Source organism: Carassius auratus, chromosome 5, assembly GCF_003368295.1.
Source record: "Carassius auratus strain Wakin chromosome 5, ASM336829v1, whole genome shotgun sequence".
NCBI classification, from domain to species: Eukaryota; Metazoa; Chordata; class Actinopteri; order Cypriniformes; family Cyprinidae; genus Carassius; species Carassius auratus.
In genome coordinates, this window is record NC_039247.1 from 22,275,515 (window position 1) to 22,294,423 (window position 18,909).

Below are 18,909 nucleotides of genomic sequence, written 5' to 3' on the forward strand. Positions count from 1 at the left end.
ATTGTTATATTTCAGTTTACAATAAAAATGTATTTTTAAGAAAAATAATATACAACTCGAATATATTATTTAATTCATATATCATTGTAATACTATCAAATTCTTTATAATTTATTTTACATTATAATTGTAGAATTACAATACTAATGTATATACTTGACTACTACATTTTCAAACATTAAAGTGTCAAACTTTAATTTGAGTGAAAATAGAATGTCCTCAAAGCTTCTTTAGTTGAAACATGCTTGAAGTATGGGAAGATGGATGGCGTTTATTGTATTATTAACTGAGGTTAAACCCAAACTCAAAGCAGATGCAGAGACAGAGTTTGTGTGGAACAGAGCTGCTCTAAGATGCTGTAAACACCGGCTGATAATGAGCTGCTCACGTGTAAGAACACAGAGCCACGCTTCACTCTGAAACACAGCACATATGCATTTAATTATTACAGCCTTTGCCATCCCATAATTGCACTGAGACACTTTTTTGGTTTTATTTTATTCTTTGTGTAACCATAGGATGGCCTGCGGTCATGCGGGTGAATTTGGACTTAATTATTGAGCTGTATATGATTCTATAACAGCCCAGAAATATGAAGCTATTGTACAGAAACACATGATGTTCCCATATTCCAGAACGGTGATGCTCCCATATCCACTGCTAAACAAATCGAACACATCTCATGACCTTGCCATTCATCAGATCCCCACATCGCTGGATCTCTCTGGGACATTCCAGAGCGCAGAATGCAAATGAGATTTCCACCTCCTTCATTCCTCGAACAACTGGAGGCTTTTCCTCTTGAAGAATGAAGACGTGTCATAATGCACACAATGGCAGCATTTCCAAATGAGAATTGAACTGCAAAGTGTCTCTACTTATTAGATTTTGTTAGTTCTTATTACCCTTTTTTTATGAGATTTTCTTTTCTTCAGTGGCAAACCCCTGAAGGGAATCGGCAGCGCAGAATCTTTTTGAGTGTGGTTGTGCATGAGGTTACATGGTTTATTGAAATGTCAAGCATGACTTTCAATAAATTCTGTAATCATTTTGGATCTCGAATTCAAGAAATATGTACTTCAAGAATTGTGACACTGCAGCACTATTTAAAGGGATAGTCCACCCCAAAATGAAAAGGCATTTCTCAAAAAAATGTTCCAGAGATAAAAAGGGAAAGCCATTCAGGTTGAAAAAGACATGACGGTGAGTGAATCATGATACAGTTTTCATTTTTGGGTGAACTCCAAAGTGAACTGGTGACCAATTACATAAAAATACACTTTCCCTTATATTACACTTGCCTAAAGAATTTAGAGCTAAACCTAAAATCTGGGCGCATGTGTTTATCATTGACAAATAACATATTTGTTTTTTGGTTTGATGTCTTTATTGTAAAGTGATGGCTATAGAGCGATTTAGCTCTTATTTAGCCTGCGCTCTCTGACACAGTGAAATCAAAGTGTGTATTTCTGGAAGCTGAAATCCTCTAGAGACACAGCTGTGATGTTGAACACACGTCTCATATGTCAGTGTCTCTTCTCTCAATCTCTGTATCTCTCTCTCCGTCAGGTATTAGGAGGATCAGGGCGTCTGTACACATGCTTCACTTCCTGCCACTACTGTCCGTGCCCCGCATTCTCTTTCACTGTGCTCAGGAGGAACGAGAGTCTGATGGTGAGGTCACTTCCTCTCTCTGCTCACACACAGCTGCACTCACAGACCCCGAGACCCTCTTCCTGTTTAGCGGTTCTCATCATTTCTGTATTTCTGTCAATATAAGTAAACACACTGGGTGTTATTATTTATTTGATTAAAAATATAGTAAAAACAGTCAAATTAGTACAGTTATATAATATAACTATACCATTTATTCTTATTTTCAATGTTGAATACAGTTCTACAGGAAACTGACACTACAGATTGTTCAAATGTGTTTTTTTTTTAAAGAAATGAATACCTTTATTAAGCAGGTACAGTATGCATTAAATTGAACAAATTTGATTTTAAACATGTATGATATTACAAAAATCCTAAATGTATCGCTGCTTGCACCAAAATATGAATCAGTTTTCAATGGCTGAGCAGGATGCTTCAAATGTTTTCAACACTGATCAAAACTGGAATTGTTTCTTGAGCAGTTTATCATATTAGAATGATTTCTGGAGGATCATGTGACACTGAAGATTGGAAATTCAGTTTTTCATGACGGGAATTTACATTTTCAAATATATTACGACATTAAAGCAGTAAGCAGCAGTTTTTCACTGTTTTTACTATATTTTTGATCAAATATATGCATCATTGCTGAACATCTTGCAAAAACATAAATCTGAATTATTCCAAACATTTGACCCACTGTGTGTGTGTATGTGTGTGTGTGTGTGTTTGTGCATCTGCATTCCCATCTTATTTTCTGCATTTTCTCGTTTGCTTGCTTGTATGGCTGACATCTAACCATTAGCTAAAACACTGACCGAAATGAATTCTAAATAGTTGTTAGACAATTAATATGATCTACTAGTTGACCAGATTATTGGATATGCAAAATGCTTGACTCATTGATTAGTAAAACCCATTATAGTTGCAACACTACTTTATTTGCCTGCTTTTGTTTTAAATATTTTCCTTGGCTCTCTTCTTCATCTGCTCTTTGCTGTGGTTATTCCCATCCACTGTCTGTCCTTTGATGCTGTGGCTTCTTTTCAACTGTATCTGTTGCTGCAAAGTTGCATGTGTATCAGCCTGGTTTTGAGCCCAGGGGAGAGAATGAGACTAAAATTAGACCTCAAGTCTGAGAAAGAAAATCCAGAGACGACTCCAAAATGCACGGCTTCACTCTGATAGCATGACCTCACTTTATCATCAAACTGCAATGATATATAAATGCATTTTATGCCAATGCGATCCGAGAGGAATGATTTCCTTGTTTATTTCTAGCCCTCTGCGTAATGCATTAGCATTTGCTTGATGCGCTTGAAAATGTCTCAAATGTGATTAACCTGCCTGCTCTCAGCGGCTTGCCGTCTGACCCAAAGATAAAACACAAGAACATGACGTGAGGTTCTCATCAGACACGAGGTTGGTGGCTTGATGCTCTCGGTATCTGGGGCCTGTAGACCAACACTGAAGTGTGAATAAAGCAAATACAGTCTGTTCTTTATAGTATAAAGTCACTCAATACATTAATATTTCCTGTTAAGTGCGTCTTTTCTCCCCTTTTCAGCTTTCATTGTCAGTCATCTTGTTTTGGGCAACACTAATATTCTCCTTCATTGTAATCTGGTTTATATTTCTGTTATGTGATGAACGTCAAGCTTTGGTGAACATGCATCCCGCTGATGCATTTATCATGTGTGCAGTCACCATAAATAGAAAACAGATGGGTGCACACAATAAATATTAACGTGAAACATATCTGATCTTCAAGCGATACTGTTTCTATACTCTGTATATAACCAGACTGGTGTGAGAATAGCTTGTTTATGTAATATTATTTTCAGGCAAGTCAAAACTCAGTTTTTAGCATGATTAAGTGTCACTTTATTGAACTGTTTTGCGTGTCTGTGTTCTCTAGTGTAAGCACCTCCTGGCCGCCTGCCTGAGTCAGGCCATGGGCTTGTGCCAGCAGGAACAGGTCTCAGATCAGCAGATGACCCACATTCTCTCAGGGCAAACTGAGGCCAGCACATAAATAACTGATCCTGGAGGAGAGAGAGACTCTGATTAGAACACCCATGCAGGAATTGAGATATTTATAGTCATTCTAATGGACTCATCTTTAGGAAAATGTTGTGTATTTAAATTAAAACCCAGTATTTTTTATTATTTTTTTTGTATAGAGAGATGATCTGTCGTGTAATATATTTAAAATTGCTGTGAAAGTAAGTAAATAAGCAAATCTATGTCCCTAAATACCAGATGTTTGTGTATGCAAAATCGTTCATCAGTTGGCACCAGAGAATGTACATCTGTTCATTGAGCAGCACGATGGGGTTTATTTTGGGAGTTTCCGTTTGTTTGAAGGTTCCGCACCCTTGACTGACTCTCGGCAACAAACAATGAGACCACAAGGCTTAAATACTCCACTTTTCGACTTGTTTTCCTCAGCCAAATTTAGTTTTGCGTTCATAAAATTTAGAACTATTACTTGTTTTCTTTTTTTCAGTATATGTTTTGTATTTACTGTATAGCATTTAATATGCAGGATGCATTTGGCCTTTATTCTGTTGTAGTCCTTTTGTAATTCTAATTCTATTGTAATGTAAACATACTGTAGTCAAAGCATGACTCTTTATAAGGATATTTGGTTAAGATATCTTTTCGAACAGTGCTAGTTGAAACACTGCAAGTTAAACCAGAGCGAACACCAAAAGCAGAACGTACTGAAATAAAAGCATGTGTATGTAATGTGTCTTGCCGTGCCGCTCCATCTGTGCTGATATAATGCGTGTCCATTTCAGTTTCCATATTTTGTGTGATTACGTCTGTCGTCCTGTAAGATATTACTTCCAACATATTTAGCTTGGAAGGGATTGGCAATGGATAATAGAAAACGAAAACAAAATTGCATTGTGCAAAGTTTACAACCTGACTTAGTGCTTGAAACTGACACTGGTTACATTTTCTCGCTGTATACATACAGACACACAATTCATATTGTATAATGATTCTGCATAATTATGGATAACAAACTGTAGATAAACTAAGTATCAGTTTTTGTGTTTTTGCAGTGTGTTTAAGTGTTTGAGAATGTGGTATTTAATAATGAGATGTTTATAATTTAGGGAACTGGAATATGGTATACCCGCCAAATGAATGAAAACAGTGTATCAGCTCGGCTAGATTCTTGGACTTTGTGGCTTTGGCTTTGGTGGAAGTGTTTATTTGAACAAAGGCTGCATGTGCAGTTTCTCACAACACACACAGACAGACACACTTTCTTTCTGAACAACCGGCCGCTGATATTCAACAGCACAGTTAGGCTGAGCTAAAACTGTCCAACTTTCATATAAAGAGGGCGCAAAAGATATATAAACATCTTTTATTAATAAAATAATTCACCATACATAGAGATTTATTCATGTTAAATAACAAGACTTCTTTGATGCTAAAGGTTTTTGTCATGAAACTATTTTCTTTGAGCACATACAAGAGAACAACACAGTGTATGTAAATTAGTGACAAATACACATCAAAAACATACACAATTTAAAGCACAAACTCTTTTCTGTTTGCTCCAAAGGTAAAAATTAAATCAGGTACACTTGACTGGTTAAGAAAAGGCCTTTTGTGTTTCTGCTTTCAACAGAAAGTACTTCAGTAAAGGAATAAAACATCAGCTAACACGGTTGCAGTGCATACAGATTCGTCTCCATGGGAATGTCCAGATGTCTGGCACACTCCTGTAGTTTAGCCCTTGCAAACATTAACAAATCTCTGTACATTTACATCATTTAGATATTACAAAACACAAAAATACTGCTCAAGAACGGCTTTCTTCCCCTCAATAAATAGAAACTGGCACAGATGTAGTCAGGGAAGGCATGTCACTGTCAGGGACAAACACATCAGTGCATCTGTCAGTTTGAGTCGGGTATCAAAAGAATAGTTCACCCAGAAAATATAGTTTGTGGAGTGGGATTTTGGACCAATGACCATTCACTCTTACTGAAATAAAAATCAAGTAAATTACCAAATGTCTGCCAATCATCACATTAGCCTAGGTTTACTGCTTGCTTCTTTGTTGAATCACACCTGGACACAGTTACAATTCACTACCAAAAAAAATCATTTCAAAATGACTTCTAAATGTGTGCTCATTAACTTATGATCATGTTAGACCGCAAGTTATGTGTCCTTATTTGTAAAACGCTTCAGATAGCCAATAAACCAATTGAATCTGGTATTTCTAATCAGATTCAAAAACACCATGTGAGTGGGTTTTATTACTTCTTATTTCTTATGAACTACTAAAAAAGGTCTTTTGACATGTCAGTTCCTTTTTGGTAATGTTATCAAGGTAAAAAAGCACAATGATGCTCACTGTCGCTCCAGTGACTTTATCGCGGTGTCTTCAGTTCTGAACGGAGCTCACTGAAGTTTTGTGTGGAATGCATGTAATGCACATGTAAACAAATATGTGAATCAGATTGCATCTTTTAGGGTTTATATAAACAGCTTCTCTTAAATCGGATTGCATTCATTCCAATTAACAAAAATTGGTGCATATAAATATACCTATTTGTTTTTTTAACCTAAAATCAGCTTATTATAAAAACGTAGCAATGCAAAGAAATGTATGCCAAAACATTACAGAAAAAGACATTGAATATTGAATAAACCATCCAAACATCAATAAAGGATTTTTATTTTTTTTAACTGAGCCAAACTGAAAAAAATGTGCAAAATATGTTGATGTTGCTTTAACTTTTTATGGCCGATCCTCAATAAAAGAAGAGTTTAAGGCATTCTCATGACCTACGCTTGGTCAGGTTATATTATATAACCCTGACATATAAAATGAGTGTAAGATGTAAAATACACATTGTACAATGTATTTCAACAGGATCTCTTCAGATGACACACTAAATATAGCTATATTTTGCCTATTTAACTGGACAGACATATAGGGGAGGGAGAAAAAATTGGCGAGAGGTGGAAATTGGGATGAAGAAGCCTACATCTAAAATCGGATGATTAAAACTTACATCTCCAAAGCTCAATGTCTGAGGTGCATGTCTTCAAATCACTGTGTTAAGAGCTCTGGGCGTTTTTCATCATTTTCTGATCATAATTGCGATTGGTCAAAATGTAGTCTAGATAATCCAGTTAAGGCAGTGATGAATGAAGAGCAGACCTCTCTGTAGATCTGTAGTTCTACTGTAAAGGTGGTTGGTGATTAATAGAAGAGAGTGTCAGTATTGACACTACAGATTGTTATAAACTGTCCAGCTCTGGTGGTGACACTGTAAATCTCTCTCCAGAGGAGACAGTCTTTGCTCCAGGTCAGCTGCTGTCGGTTCGGTCTGGGTAGTTTGTCACAGTCAGAGATTCAATAACAAACTGATTCCTAAGGGCTGTGACACATTAGCAGACCGACACCAGAAATCTGAGGACACTGATATTACAGTGACATTTGAGACCACAGTGAAGATCTAATTTAACCCGCAAAAACTAATAAACAGGTTTTAAACTGAACAGGGTTTTTCTACTCTTTGAAAAAGTTTAAACAAAGAAGCATGATGTAAAATGAAAAGGCTGTGTGCTATTTTTTGGTCATTAAGTATATGAGTGACATTGATCATGTGACTCTGCATTGATGTTCTTTCAATGAAGCTCAAGATGTTCCTTGGATCATTTCAACATGATCATCAAGCTAGACACAAACTTCATGCAGCTCAGCTCAGTCTTGTCTCATGGTTTGTGTAGATGCCAGAAAGAAACCGAGTGTAATGGTCATTTAGTAGCACGCTGACCCCAAAAGTATTTGTACACTTCGGCAACATCAAAAAATGCAATGCATTAGATAACACAACATCAAAGTGGCATTTATTTTAAAGAAGCATAGCTTTGTTTATTAGTTATAAACTATAAAACAATATGAAATAGAAACTCAGTATTATGGCATTTTGTTATGTAATGCAACCAGAGATGTATAGTAACGAAGTAGAACTACTTCACTACTGTACTTAAGTACTAAAAGGCGGTATCTGTACTTTACTAGACTATTATTTTTTTCTCCTACTTCCACTTTTACTTCGGTACATATTTTCGCTGAGTTTAATACTTTTACTCCGATATTTTTTTTATGTGCTGCATCGTTACTCGTTACAATTATAAAAATGTTACGAATCATTCCATTACAAACCACTGCCAGAACTGTAGATGGCAGGTTTGATGAAGCTGGCACATCATTGAGCGAATCAAGCGAGACTGCGCGTGCTGACTGACCTGCTGTGAAGAGAGAGATGAACACCGAGCCGAGCCAGATAATGACTCCTTCACGAGTCAAGAACCGGTTGCATCAGTTCTCGGATGACCAGTAAAGTTAGTTCTTTCTGACAGTTCGATTCAATAAACCAGTTGAAGAAAACAGTTCACCGATTCTTTTCGCTCGATGCAATGGCGTCATTGGCGTTGACTGCACATGGGCTCATAACATTAACACAGAATCAGTTCAGAATCAATCACCAAAAGAATCAGTTCGTTTCAGACGCTCTGTGTGTCGGTTTGCTTCACGCTAAATCACACATGTGCAGTATCATCAGCTCATCGGTTCACGTTTCTGACAGAAACGGTTCTTGACTCGTGAACGAGTCATTATCTGGCTCGGCTCGGTGTTCATCTTCAGTTCTCTCTTCACAGCAGTTCAGTCAGTGTACTGTTTGAGTCAATTAATTACTCCGGGATATTGGTTTGTTTTAACTCAGAGGGAGTGTAAGCCACATTAAACAAGTTAACAGCTTAATTCATCTGTGGATTAATGCGTATTGGAGACGCGAACTGTTTAAAACGATTCAGTTCGATTTGGTGGACTGTTTCAAAAAGATCCGGTTACATCGAATGATTCGTTCGCGAACCAGATATCACAAACTGCTTTGTTTTTAACTGTCTTACAACAGACACGGAAGAGAAGACAATGCTGAAAAAAGTCGTAGTTTTTGCTATTTTTGGACCAAAATGTATTTTCGATGCTTCAAAAAATTCTAAATGACCCTCTGATGTCTTAGGGGTTTGAAACAACATGAGGGTAAGTTATCAATGACATCATTTTGCAAATTGGGCTAACTAACCCTAGTAACCATTTTTTGTTTACAAGAAATTACAGTCAAAGGAATTGTTATTGTCCTTTAGGTTAATCATTTGAAATAGTAAAAACAATATGTTCCAACTTTTGACTATTTTCTTTAATAGCTACATAACACAGTACTTCTACTTTTACTTTCAGTACTTGAGTAGTAAATTTTAAAATAGACTACTTGCAATACTTAAGTACAAAAAATGTTGAATACTTTAGTACTTCTACTTAAGTGTGGTGCTTAAAGAGCACTTCTACTTCTACTCAAGTCACTTTTTTGATAGAGCACTTGTACTTTTACTCAAGTATGGTTCTCTAGTACTTTATACATCTCTGAATGCAACACATTTTGAGTCCAAACACAGTTGGGGTCACTGGATACTACCGTGTACCCAGTGTGTCTGTAGGAGTCGTTTTGGTTTCACATGAACTGGTTGGGTTAACTGAGCTGTCAATGGACCAGTAGTGCCTTTGAAGTGATGAGAAAACTGAAAAGTGGGGTCATTTTTCATAATTGGCTGTGCAGGAAATCGTTTTACGATTTTTTTTCTATTATGGGTTCTTAAATTTGCTTTTACCTTGTGTTCCTGAGCCGTCTGAACCAGTCATCTCAACTTTAAAAAAAGCAACAAATGGAACAAATACATTCAAGCAATTCAGTCGGTTTCTTTGTGTTCTCTGTTCCATGGTGGCGTATTCAGCTGATGTGCCTTATGAAGTCAGATTGTTCCTTTGGGCTGTTCTTAAACATCCTTAAAGGCTGAACTAAAGCTGCCCCCCAATATTAGTTTTTTTTATTTTTCATATAGGTTTCTCATACGTGGTTCAGGTCCTCGTTCAGCACTTTCAGAGGCCCACCGGCCCCACTTCACTTTCATTCCTGCATTAAGGCTTGACCTAAAGATGCTTCGAAATGCAGTCTGAAATGCAATATTTATATAATATAGTTTTTTTTTTCACAGTTCAATGTTAAATCCTCAAAATGTTCGAACGTGTCCACATTGGCTTCATGAATAGTGAGCCCTGCTAGACATCATCTTAATACAAGATCATGCTGTTTGCAGTTCTTTGGTCTGTAAACATTTCTCTCATATATTTTGACAAAGACCTTTAAAGCAGAGGGTCGATGGTCATTGTAATCTGGTCTCTGTGACTGCTGCTTCTATTGGAGCTGCGATACAACTCGTCCCGTTGACAAAAGAAATGGCGGTTCAGAATCTTCCTAAAAGTGACCCTGAACTCCTGGATGCGGTAGGCGTAGATGATGGGATTGACGGCAGAGTTGGTGTGCGAGAGGATGATGGCGATGTTCATGATAAAGCTGGGCTTCTCCAGGTTTTTGTAGAACAGAGTGAGGCAGTTCAAGATGTGCACGGGCAGCCAGCAGACAGCGAACAGGCCCACGATGATGGAGAGGGATTTGGCGGCACGAATCTCCCGCTGCAGCAGGCCGTGGTGGTGATTCTCACCGTTACTCACGCTGCATTTGAGCTCGATCTGACGTAGCTGTTTACGTGCCACCGTGAAGATCTTGATGTAAATGCCCAGCATGATGAGCAGAGGCGGCAGCACACAACCGAAGAAGTTGAAGTACACCATGTAGCTCATGTCCACCACGTTCTCGAATAAACACTCGAGGTGGCAGCTTTGCGAGAAGCCCGTTTCCATCAGAGCAGCATCACTGCTATTGCTGGTTCTGTTGGGTTTGTTTCTAGGACAGGCCAAGTGTTTACGGTTCCAGCCCACAAATGGAATGAGTCCAATGATGAAGGATAAGATCCATAAAATGGCAATGATCTCTCTTGCCCTTTTCCCTGTGACAAGCTCCTTATACCTGTACAGATGAGTGAACAAAGAACAAAGATGATTAACTTGGTAAATTTTAACAACACAAAAAAATTGTCTTGTGATGGTTATGTTCACTATATGCTAGGGTCCAAAAGTCTAAAAACACTAGCAAACAATCTTGTATTTTGCATTTACTTGCATTAGTCTGTACAAAGAGCCACATGATCAATGTCACAAATATACTTTATTATTATTAGTGAGCTAGTGAGCTAAATATTGCAGACTATTTTTTTCTTCAAATTAAGACATTTCTATGGAAGCTTGTTTCCGCAATGGAATAAAAAAAAAAATATATATATATATATAGATAGAATAGGTAATTGCAACTTTTTACATCGCATTTCTTACACCCCCCCCCCCCCACACACACACACACAATTCAGAATTGTGTGATAAAAAGTAACTTCTCTATTATTCAGTGGTGAAAACAATTGGAAGATGTAAACTCAGAATTTAGAGGCAAAAATCTAAATTGCAAAATGTAAACTCGGAATTTCGACGTGGAAAGAAAGTTGAGTTTGAGCTTATATCTCACATATCTCAGTGTATGACTCAATTTTGAAAGATAAAGTTGCAATTACCTTATTATTATTTTTTTCCCCATTGCAGAAACAAACTAGCATACATTTTCGTTTTAAAATGATCAGTATTCTAAAACTCTTATTTCCAGGTTTAAATTTCATTTTGAATCATACATTTCAGTTTGCTCCTAGAATTTTGGATCCCACTGTTTATGAATTTCATTAAAAAGCTAAAGTTTAAGTTAAAACTTTTGGCCTCAGAATGAAAAAAAAATTATATATAATATAATGTTTTGTACAGTATATAATGTTCTAAATCTCACAGACATTTGTGTTCAACTACTGCTTTGGGTCACTGTATTTGTACATATACTAGAGAGACGGGGAAGAGAGTTTCACATAAACACTGAAGTGACTGATGGCTCAAACTTTCACTTGGAGGCTCTTCATCAGGCGTCTTCAGACAGCTCTGATTCTGCTTCTACTGATGGACTGAAGTGAGTAATACGTGAGGTGCATTATTCATCACACCAACCACAACCTTTCTCAGAAAGACCTGGGCTGCCACAGCCATCAGTGGTGCTGCCGACCCAGTGACAGATAGAGGGGGTGGGAAAGCGCTGAGAAAATAACATCATGTTGGTTCGCAAACACAGGCGATGAACCACATTTTACATCGTACACAAGCCTCATACACTTAGGGCAGTGTGGTTAACTAATGCAAAAATCATTTTCTAAAAGATAAATATTTGATGAATAAATTAGAAATTTTAATTTGACAACTAAGTCAAGTACAAGAAGTATTAAAATTTTAAATAAAAACTGAAAAAATAAAAGCAAATTCATAATATTAATAAAATCTATAATACTGTATAAATACTACTAAAATAACACTGGCTTAAGCTTTTTGATTTGAACCAATCTCTAACTCTTAAAGAGCCACACAGATGGGAAATCAAAAATTACCTGTATTACAGTGTATGATGTAGCTGTCCATCAGTGTAAACAATGTGCAAAGTAATTAAACCAAAAAGTACACGATTTATAAAGTTATTGGCTTCTAAAGTAAGGAGTCGACTCTGAATCGCTGAAACGAGTCGTTATAGATTTCAAATCTTTTGTCAATCTCTATGTACGTCACTAGGAGCACTTTGCATAATAATCTCCGCCTACCGTCTTGAGAGAAACGAAGCTCTGACCTGCCCCCCCCATCCCCCCCACACACAGACGCTCTGGTTGGTGTGAGAGCATCATGTCGAGGAGACGGTGTGTTTTTAATTGTAAAGGCAAGTTTGTTTTATTTTCACTGCCAAAGAATGAAAATCAGAAGAACCAATGGCTAAAATTCATTTTTACCACAATACCAGAGCAGTACAACAAATCCTCACTGATGACTGCTTTTCTAATCTCGTTGAGTTACAAGGCGGGATTTTCAAAGCGTTTGGCCATAAAAGAGGGTTCATTACCAACTTTATTTAGACCAACAAGTTCAGAGTAAAGTAATCCATATGAAAACATCGCAATGTCCGTTTTTCACATCTCCCGTCATTATATCTAATGTGACCACGCCCCCGCGCTGAACGCGCTATTCAGATTCAAACTGAAGCACGCGGCTTGAATACGCCAATAACAGAAGAAAAAGCAACGAGACTGTTCAAGTTTTTTATTTTACTGTTTGCTTCGCGATGAAAGGAATAAGACATAATTCAACCCAAAAAGATGCTAACGCATAGTTTACCGTGAAGTGGGAAATCTTTTGAACAGCTTCACGCGAACCGTTTGGGGATCTCTGAGAATTGGGGTAATTTTAAAATGATATTTTGACAAAATGACAATGTTTTTTAACCTTGGATGGATTTAAACCTATTGTACAGGACTTATAAACAGTGATAGGAAGCTTAGATTTTTCATCTTACTGGCTCTTTAATAATTAAACTCTGGTGCATAACTTGTCCTCCAGCATTTGTGCTCTATTTTTCTATGTTGTTTATAAGTTAAAGGTGCTGTAGGGAACTTTTGTAAAAAATATTTTTTACATATTTATTAAACCTGTCATTATGTCCTGACAGTAGAATATGAGATAGATAATCTGTGAACAAATCAAGCTCCTCTGGCTCCTCCCAGTGGTCCTACTGCCATTTGCAGAAACTCCATCGCTCCCGGTAAAAAATAACCAATCAGAGCTGCGGTCCGTAACTTTGTTTGTGTTCAAAATGTAGAAAAATTTATATAATAAGCGAGTACACCATGAATCCATTTTCCAAACCGTGTTTTTAGCTTGTCCTGAATCACTAGGGTGCACCTATAATAAGTGTTTATATTCGGACTCTTTTAGATTGCTTCGGGGGTACCACGGCGGAGTAACCCAGTACCTTTGTGATTCTTCATAGACATAAACAGAGAGAAGTAGCTCCGGCTACGATGTTCTTCCGCAAGATGCAAGCAGTTCTGTTTATTAACCGCTAGAGCGTCAAAAGTTCCCTACCGCAGCTTTAATACTCAAGAAAAGTGCAGCTTTTCTAAGCAACTGGAAAACTGGTTTAAAACTCCCTTAGCAGTTGCATAGGCACTCCACTCTAGCATTATATAAGAAATAAATCTATTTTTTAATATCTATTATTATTTGTTTATTTCTGGGATAGAGTGCAGGAATTGACAGCATCATGGCTCAATTTTGGCATGTGCACTTACTACTAGTGCTAGGCCATTACTTTAATTTCTAGTTGTTCAGATTATTTTTCTCCATCCTTGGCACTTTTGTAGCACATTATTGATTATAATCACTCTCTATTTTCTTTTTCTCCAGATGCAAGGACACATGATGTCATTGGATTTAGCTCCAAGAGCACAGTCTCCTTTTGTTGGACACTTCTTTTAGCTTTAACATGTTTTTCCTCTCTCTCAGTGCCAGCTCTCCTCTACTCTCAGGGCACATGAATGGAGGGAAGATTGGATTAGTTGTGGCATGACAACAACCTGCTGGCATCCCCATCTCTCTCTCTCCCTCTCTCTCTCTCTCTCTCTCTCTCAGCCCTTCATTCGATTCCACACACAAATCCCTTTCCTAACCCTTCCGTTCTTCAGCTGCCCCGCTAGCGCTTTAGACCACAGAGCTCTGCCAGCAGGCTCCAGTTTAAGTAAAAACAGTTGACACAATGGGTCTAAAGGGAGGTCTCAACTGCTTTGCTCTTAGCACATGTGAACAGGTGCATCAAAACAATAGTTTGCAACAAACATATCAGGTTGCAAAAAAAAAAAAAAAAAACGGCATTCCAGATATGTTGGAATATAAGCTAAAGTATGGCTTATTAGACATTATGACAGTGTAAATTCATTAAACTTATAAAACTGTTGTTGTTCTAAACGTATGACTTTCTTCTGGGACATGGGTTATAATCGTATATTTAATAATAAATATAATTATTAATTTTTTTATTAAAGTTTATTTAAATAAATGCTAAAATTTTCTATAAAAGTTACAATTATACAAATGACCTTATTTTGTGTTATACAGAAGAAAGTCATTAATTAAAGAATTCCACTTTCTTTGGAATGTTGAAGAAATTTGATTAGACCCCCCCCCCACACACACACACAATTTAAAAAATCAATATGTTTATCAGTAGTTCATCAATCCACTTTGTTCTCAATAAAATAAAATAAAACATTAAATGAACATTAAAGCATTTACAAACCTTCATGTCATTCCAAACCTGTATGACTTTCTTTTCTTTTTTCTGCATAAAACCAGAAAAGATTTTGAAGAATGTTGGAATTTTTTACTTTAGTGACTTCTAGAAGAAAGTAAGTCATACAGGTATGGAAAGACACGACGAAGAGTAAATAAAATGAATGCCATTAATCCACTCTTTCTATTACTTAACAGTAAAACCATTGACTCAGAGGAAAAAGATGCTCTAGGCCTCTTTTGCTCAACAGTGGAAAGACCTTCTTATTCCAGCCTACGCTTACATTTATATAATAGCAGCCTACCGTTTTAGGAAACTTGAACCCTGTTTAGACCCTTCAGTCAGTGGACATGTAGCTGAACACAGCCAGTAAAGAGATTTCTTGTTTTTACACGAGAAGAGAAACAGACAGATGAGCGCAGGATGTGTGCATGAGAGAGAGAGATGAGGTTGTCTAGTCTAGTAAATGAAAACTGAACGGGGAATACTGTCTGGCAGCACAGTGAGGAAACTTGGTTCCTCTTGAATTTACTGACAGCTGTGCCAAAAACTGTATTTCCAGTAACTACAGTTTAACTAGAAGCATGCGTTCATCTTGGCCATGAAACGGCGAGAGTAACATGACCACCCCGGATCTGAGATGATTCGGAGTATACTGAACAGTTTTATCATTAAAGTCACCTACTGGAAGCATTTTCTTATTCAACACTATCATTAAAAACACTGCCAGATGAGGAAAAACTGCATTCCCACGGCACTTAAAGGGGTCATATGATGTTGATAAAAAGAACATTATTTTGTGTATCTGGTGTAATGAAATGTTTATGTGGTTTAAGTTTCAAAAAACACATTGTTTTCCACATAATGTACATTATTGTCTCTCATCTATGCCCTGCCTTTATGAAACATGTTGAGGCATTTGTTGCATCCAGTGGGGACATAATTATGGTTTATAATTACTTATATTGTCTTTTTATGCATTGTATTTGCATCGCGCTGCATAAAAAAAAAACATGTCTGCATTTGTGACAGCAAGAATAAAGTTTAGCGTTCCTTTGCCTGAACATTTGGCCAGTGTTATGCAAATCTTCCCACACAGTGATGTAGAAATGTGAGGGCGTGTTTAAACGAGGCATTTTAGGAGGATGTGGACGAGTCTTAACTCTTAAAAAGAATATCTCTTTGGATTTGAGACTTTAGTCTTTGCAGCGTTAGGGATCTTATCTATTCACAAACAGCTTGTAACACTCCAAAGAGAAAGGAAGACTTGAAATCACATGATATGACCCCTTTAACACAGTGTTTGCTGTGGAAGTGAAACAAAAAGTCCTAAATATTTAGTCTCAAGTTTGCTTCAGTAATTACTTGGCATGAAGCAGAAAGAGAATGCATGAAATTAACCATGCACGCTTTGTTGTGTATCAGTCACTCAATATATAATTCCTTTTGTTTCTCCTTTCTTTATTCTTTCCTGTGGTTTCCAATCATTTTGAAGAATGATGGCACAAGTTACACTGAGCATTGTGTAAAAAGATCTATCTTTGAAATGTGAACTTGTGAAGGATTGACAACATTTAAATGTTAAGTAGTTTAACATTAAGATTTTACAAGATTAGGCCGTCATGTAGTTCAAATGAACCTAATGCTGCTTTCTCATTTCTTTTTTCTTTTAGGCTACGACTTTAGTCAGGCATTAAAATAAAGCAAAGAGGGATATATATATATATATATATATATATATATATATATATATATATATATATATATATATATATATATATATATATATATATTAGTAGGCTGTATATTTCTAGTTTAATCCTTAAGATTTTTGTCACTGCTCTTATGAGGGTTTTTTGACAACTACCTTCTTTTTTTAAATGCCCTCTTGAGATTCACGAATTAACACGGGTTATGAAAATTAGGCCGATATCCATTTCAGGAAGCCGGGTAAAGCTTGTGACTGCGTGTGGCATGGTGTGCTGTCCTGAAAAAGTCTTTGTGTTTCAACTTCGATAAACAGAGGCACGAGCATCATATTGATCGGAGAAACTGCTGCTCGCGCTCTCTCTCAAATGTGGTTACACACAACATATCGGCCTTTCAGGAAAGATGCTGGTCGTTTTGTTGTGTGTTTGTAAAGATTAGGTGAGCAAATGATATCATATTAATCAGAAAGTGCTCTACCTGATATTTTATTCAGAGGAGAGAATGCAGAAGACAGCGAAGAACAGGTTGATGTGTGACGCGCGGAATGTTGTGCACGCGCGTGTAAATGTCAAAGCTTGTATCAAGGCTGCTGTAAAACTCTCTATATATAGAGGAAATGCTTTTAGAACCAAGACTCATAAATAATAAGTAGTAACGAATCCCTCATGGATAATGGACAGGAAATGCTAATAAACGGGAAAGAACTCACCTCAGGGGGATTTTTACAGCCAGATATCTGTCGATGGCAACCGCCAGAAGACTAAATATTGAACTTTGAGTCAGTACCAGAACGAAACACGCCAGGAAAAGGCATCCATAGAAGTCTGAGCGCAGACCAACGCTTATAGTGATGGCAAAAGGGATGGCAAGACAGCCAACCAGAATATCTGCCACGGCTAGTGACACCAGAAAGTAATTGGTGGCGTTCTTGAGATTGGAGTTGATGGCCACAGCCCAGCACACCAGCACATTACCGGAGATGGACAGCACGGCGATCAGCAGCTCAATAGCGATGTACAGCGAATCCATTGCCGCACACTTCACTGAGAAACACCTCCAGACAGTAGTTAGGATGTCATGAGTCTGTCTGTCACTCTGTGCTGCTTGTCCAGTTGTAAAAGAGCCGATTTGCAATAATCCACGGATCTCCAAAGTTTGTGATTTGCCAAAACGGCCATCTGTTGGTTTAAATAATAATAAAACAGCTTTATTTGTACTCACTCTGAAAATAATTATTCAGAAGCAGATAAATACAGTGTTTCCTTCCCCACAGATATCTTAAAAGTTCCCACTGACGAGTAGAAACTTATTCACGAAAGTCACAATAAATCTGGGATTTTTGGATGAGGTGGCGTTACTTACCCTCATTTCAGAGGTGTTTTTTCTTGTTTGACGTCTTGTGGTACATGTTGCAGAAACGGCAGTGCAGTAGTCTGACGCACCGCGAGCGCAACACATGGCTTTTCAAGCAGCTCGCGGAAAACAGCCTGAGAAACAGCCTGTCCATCATCGCTGGAGCCACGCCCAGCCGCGCGCGACCCGGCTCAGATGATTTGAAATGAGCAGTTACCACACGCATTTAAGACTGTCCCCTGACAGCTACGATAAAGAAAAAAAATCTAGCTAAACTAGATTCTCCTTTCCTTAAAGAAATGATAACAATTGGACAGCAGATAAAGAATAACGTTAAAGTGAAATCAGAAGCTGAAGCTACACAAATATAGATAGCTAAACAAATGGAGAGGAAGATATAGATATGATATTTAATAGAATGCAACAGATAGGCAGTTTCTGTGGTCTTTAGCATTCTGAACTCGTTTTTATCAATTATTACAAAGAAAGAACGATTACAATTATGCAAATATACTAAAGACCAATCGGAGTTCAGTGTCTACGGTTACATCATAGTTCAGTCGTTTTGGATTATATCCTATCAGTGACTTCAGTATAATTTTTTTTACGATAATGAAACTTTAATAATGTGGTTTAATGGAAAAATTAATTTCCTGAGGGGGGGGGGGGGGGGGAAGGTGTGAATGGAGTTGCTTGAGTGCGTTTGGGCAAAATTAACTGCAGATGTTCACTTGGTTTAGTGCAAACTCTTACTGGAAAAAGTGAGAAACGCTTGCCATGTTTACTAGTCTGTTTATCTGCCCTTTAAGATAGGTTCTATTTTTGTCCTTATTGACATTTTACATTGATTGAACTTATCTGCGTGCTTAGCCTATAGATGTTTTGAACAAGAGTCAGATTTTCTGAAACTTGAGAATGTAGTATTTCTGAAAAGATCTTGGTATGTCAGAGTAGTGAGTAAGGGACAATATTGTGTAATTGGCAAAGATTT

General features: G+C 37.3%; 2 protein-coding genes across 5 annotated transcripts in view; one reads left to right on the top strand and one right to left on the bottom strand.

Annotated features, from left to right (window-relative positions):
• zswim7 (zinc finger, SWIM-type containing 7) overlaps positions 1 to 14,383 on the top strand; it is a 46,983-nt gene extending 32,600 nt beyond the window's left edge. For 3 of the 4 annotated variants that reach the window (XM_026253438.1, XM_026253446.1, XM_026253456.1), the window contains exons 5-6: positions 1,570 to 1,674; positions 3,575 to 7,765. In XM_026253438.1, the coding sequence (XP_026109223.1) occupies positions 1,570 to 1,674; positions 3,575 to 3,691 (222 nt within the window). In that variant the 3' untranslated portion in view covers positions 3,692 to 7,765. Of the gene's footprint in view, positions 1 to 1,569; positions 1,675 to 3,574; positions 7,766 to 13,972 lie in introns of those variants that run through there. The other variant, XM_026253461.1, reaches the window with a different exon arrangement.
• LOC113081331 (adenosine receptor A2b-like) lies at positions 9,595 to 18,491 on the bottom strand. The gene is made up of 3 exons (XM_026253426.1): positions 17,928 to 18,491; positions 17,275 to 17,743; positions 9,595 to 10,631 (listed from the first exon to the last, which is right to left on the bottom strand). Exons 2-3 carry the CDS (start codon positions 17,592 to 17,594, stop codon positions 9,908 to 9,910), a joined length of 1,044 nt encoding a protein of 347 aa, XP_026109211.1. The 5' UTR covers positions 17,595 to 17,743; positions 17,928 to 18,491; the 3' UTR covers positions 9,595 to 9,907.
• Between the last annotated feature and the right edge of the window lie 418 nt (positions 18,492 to 18,909).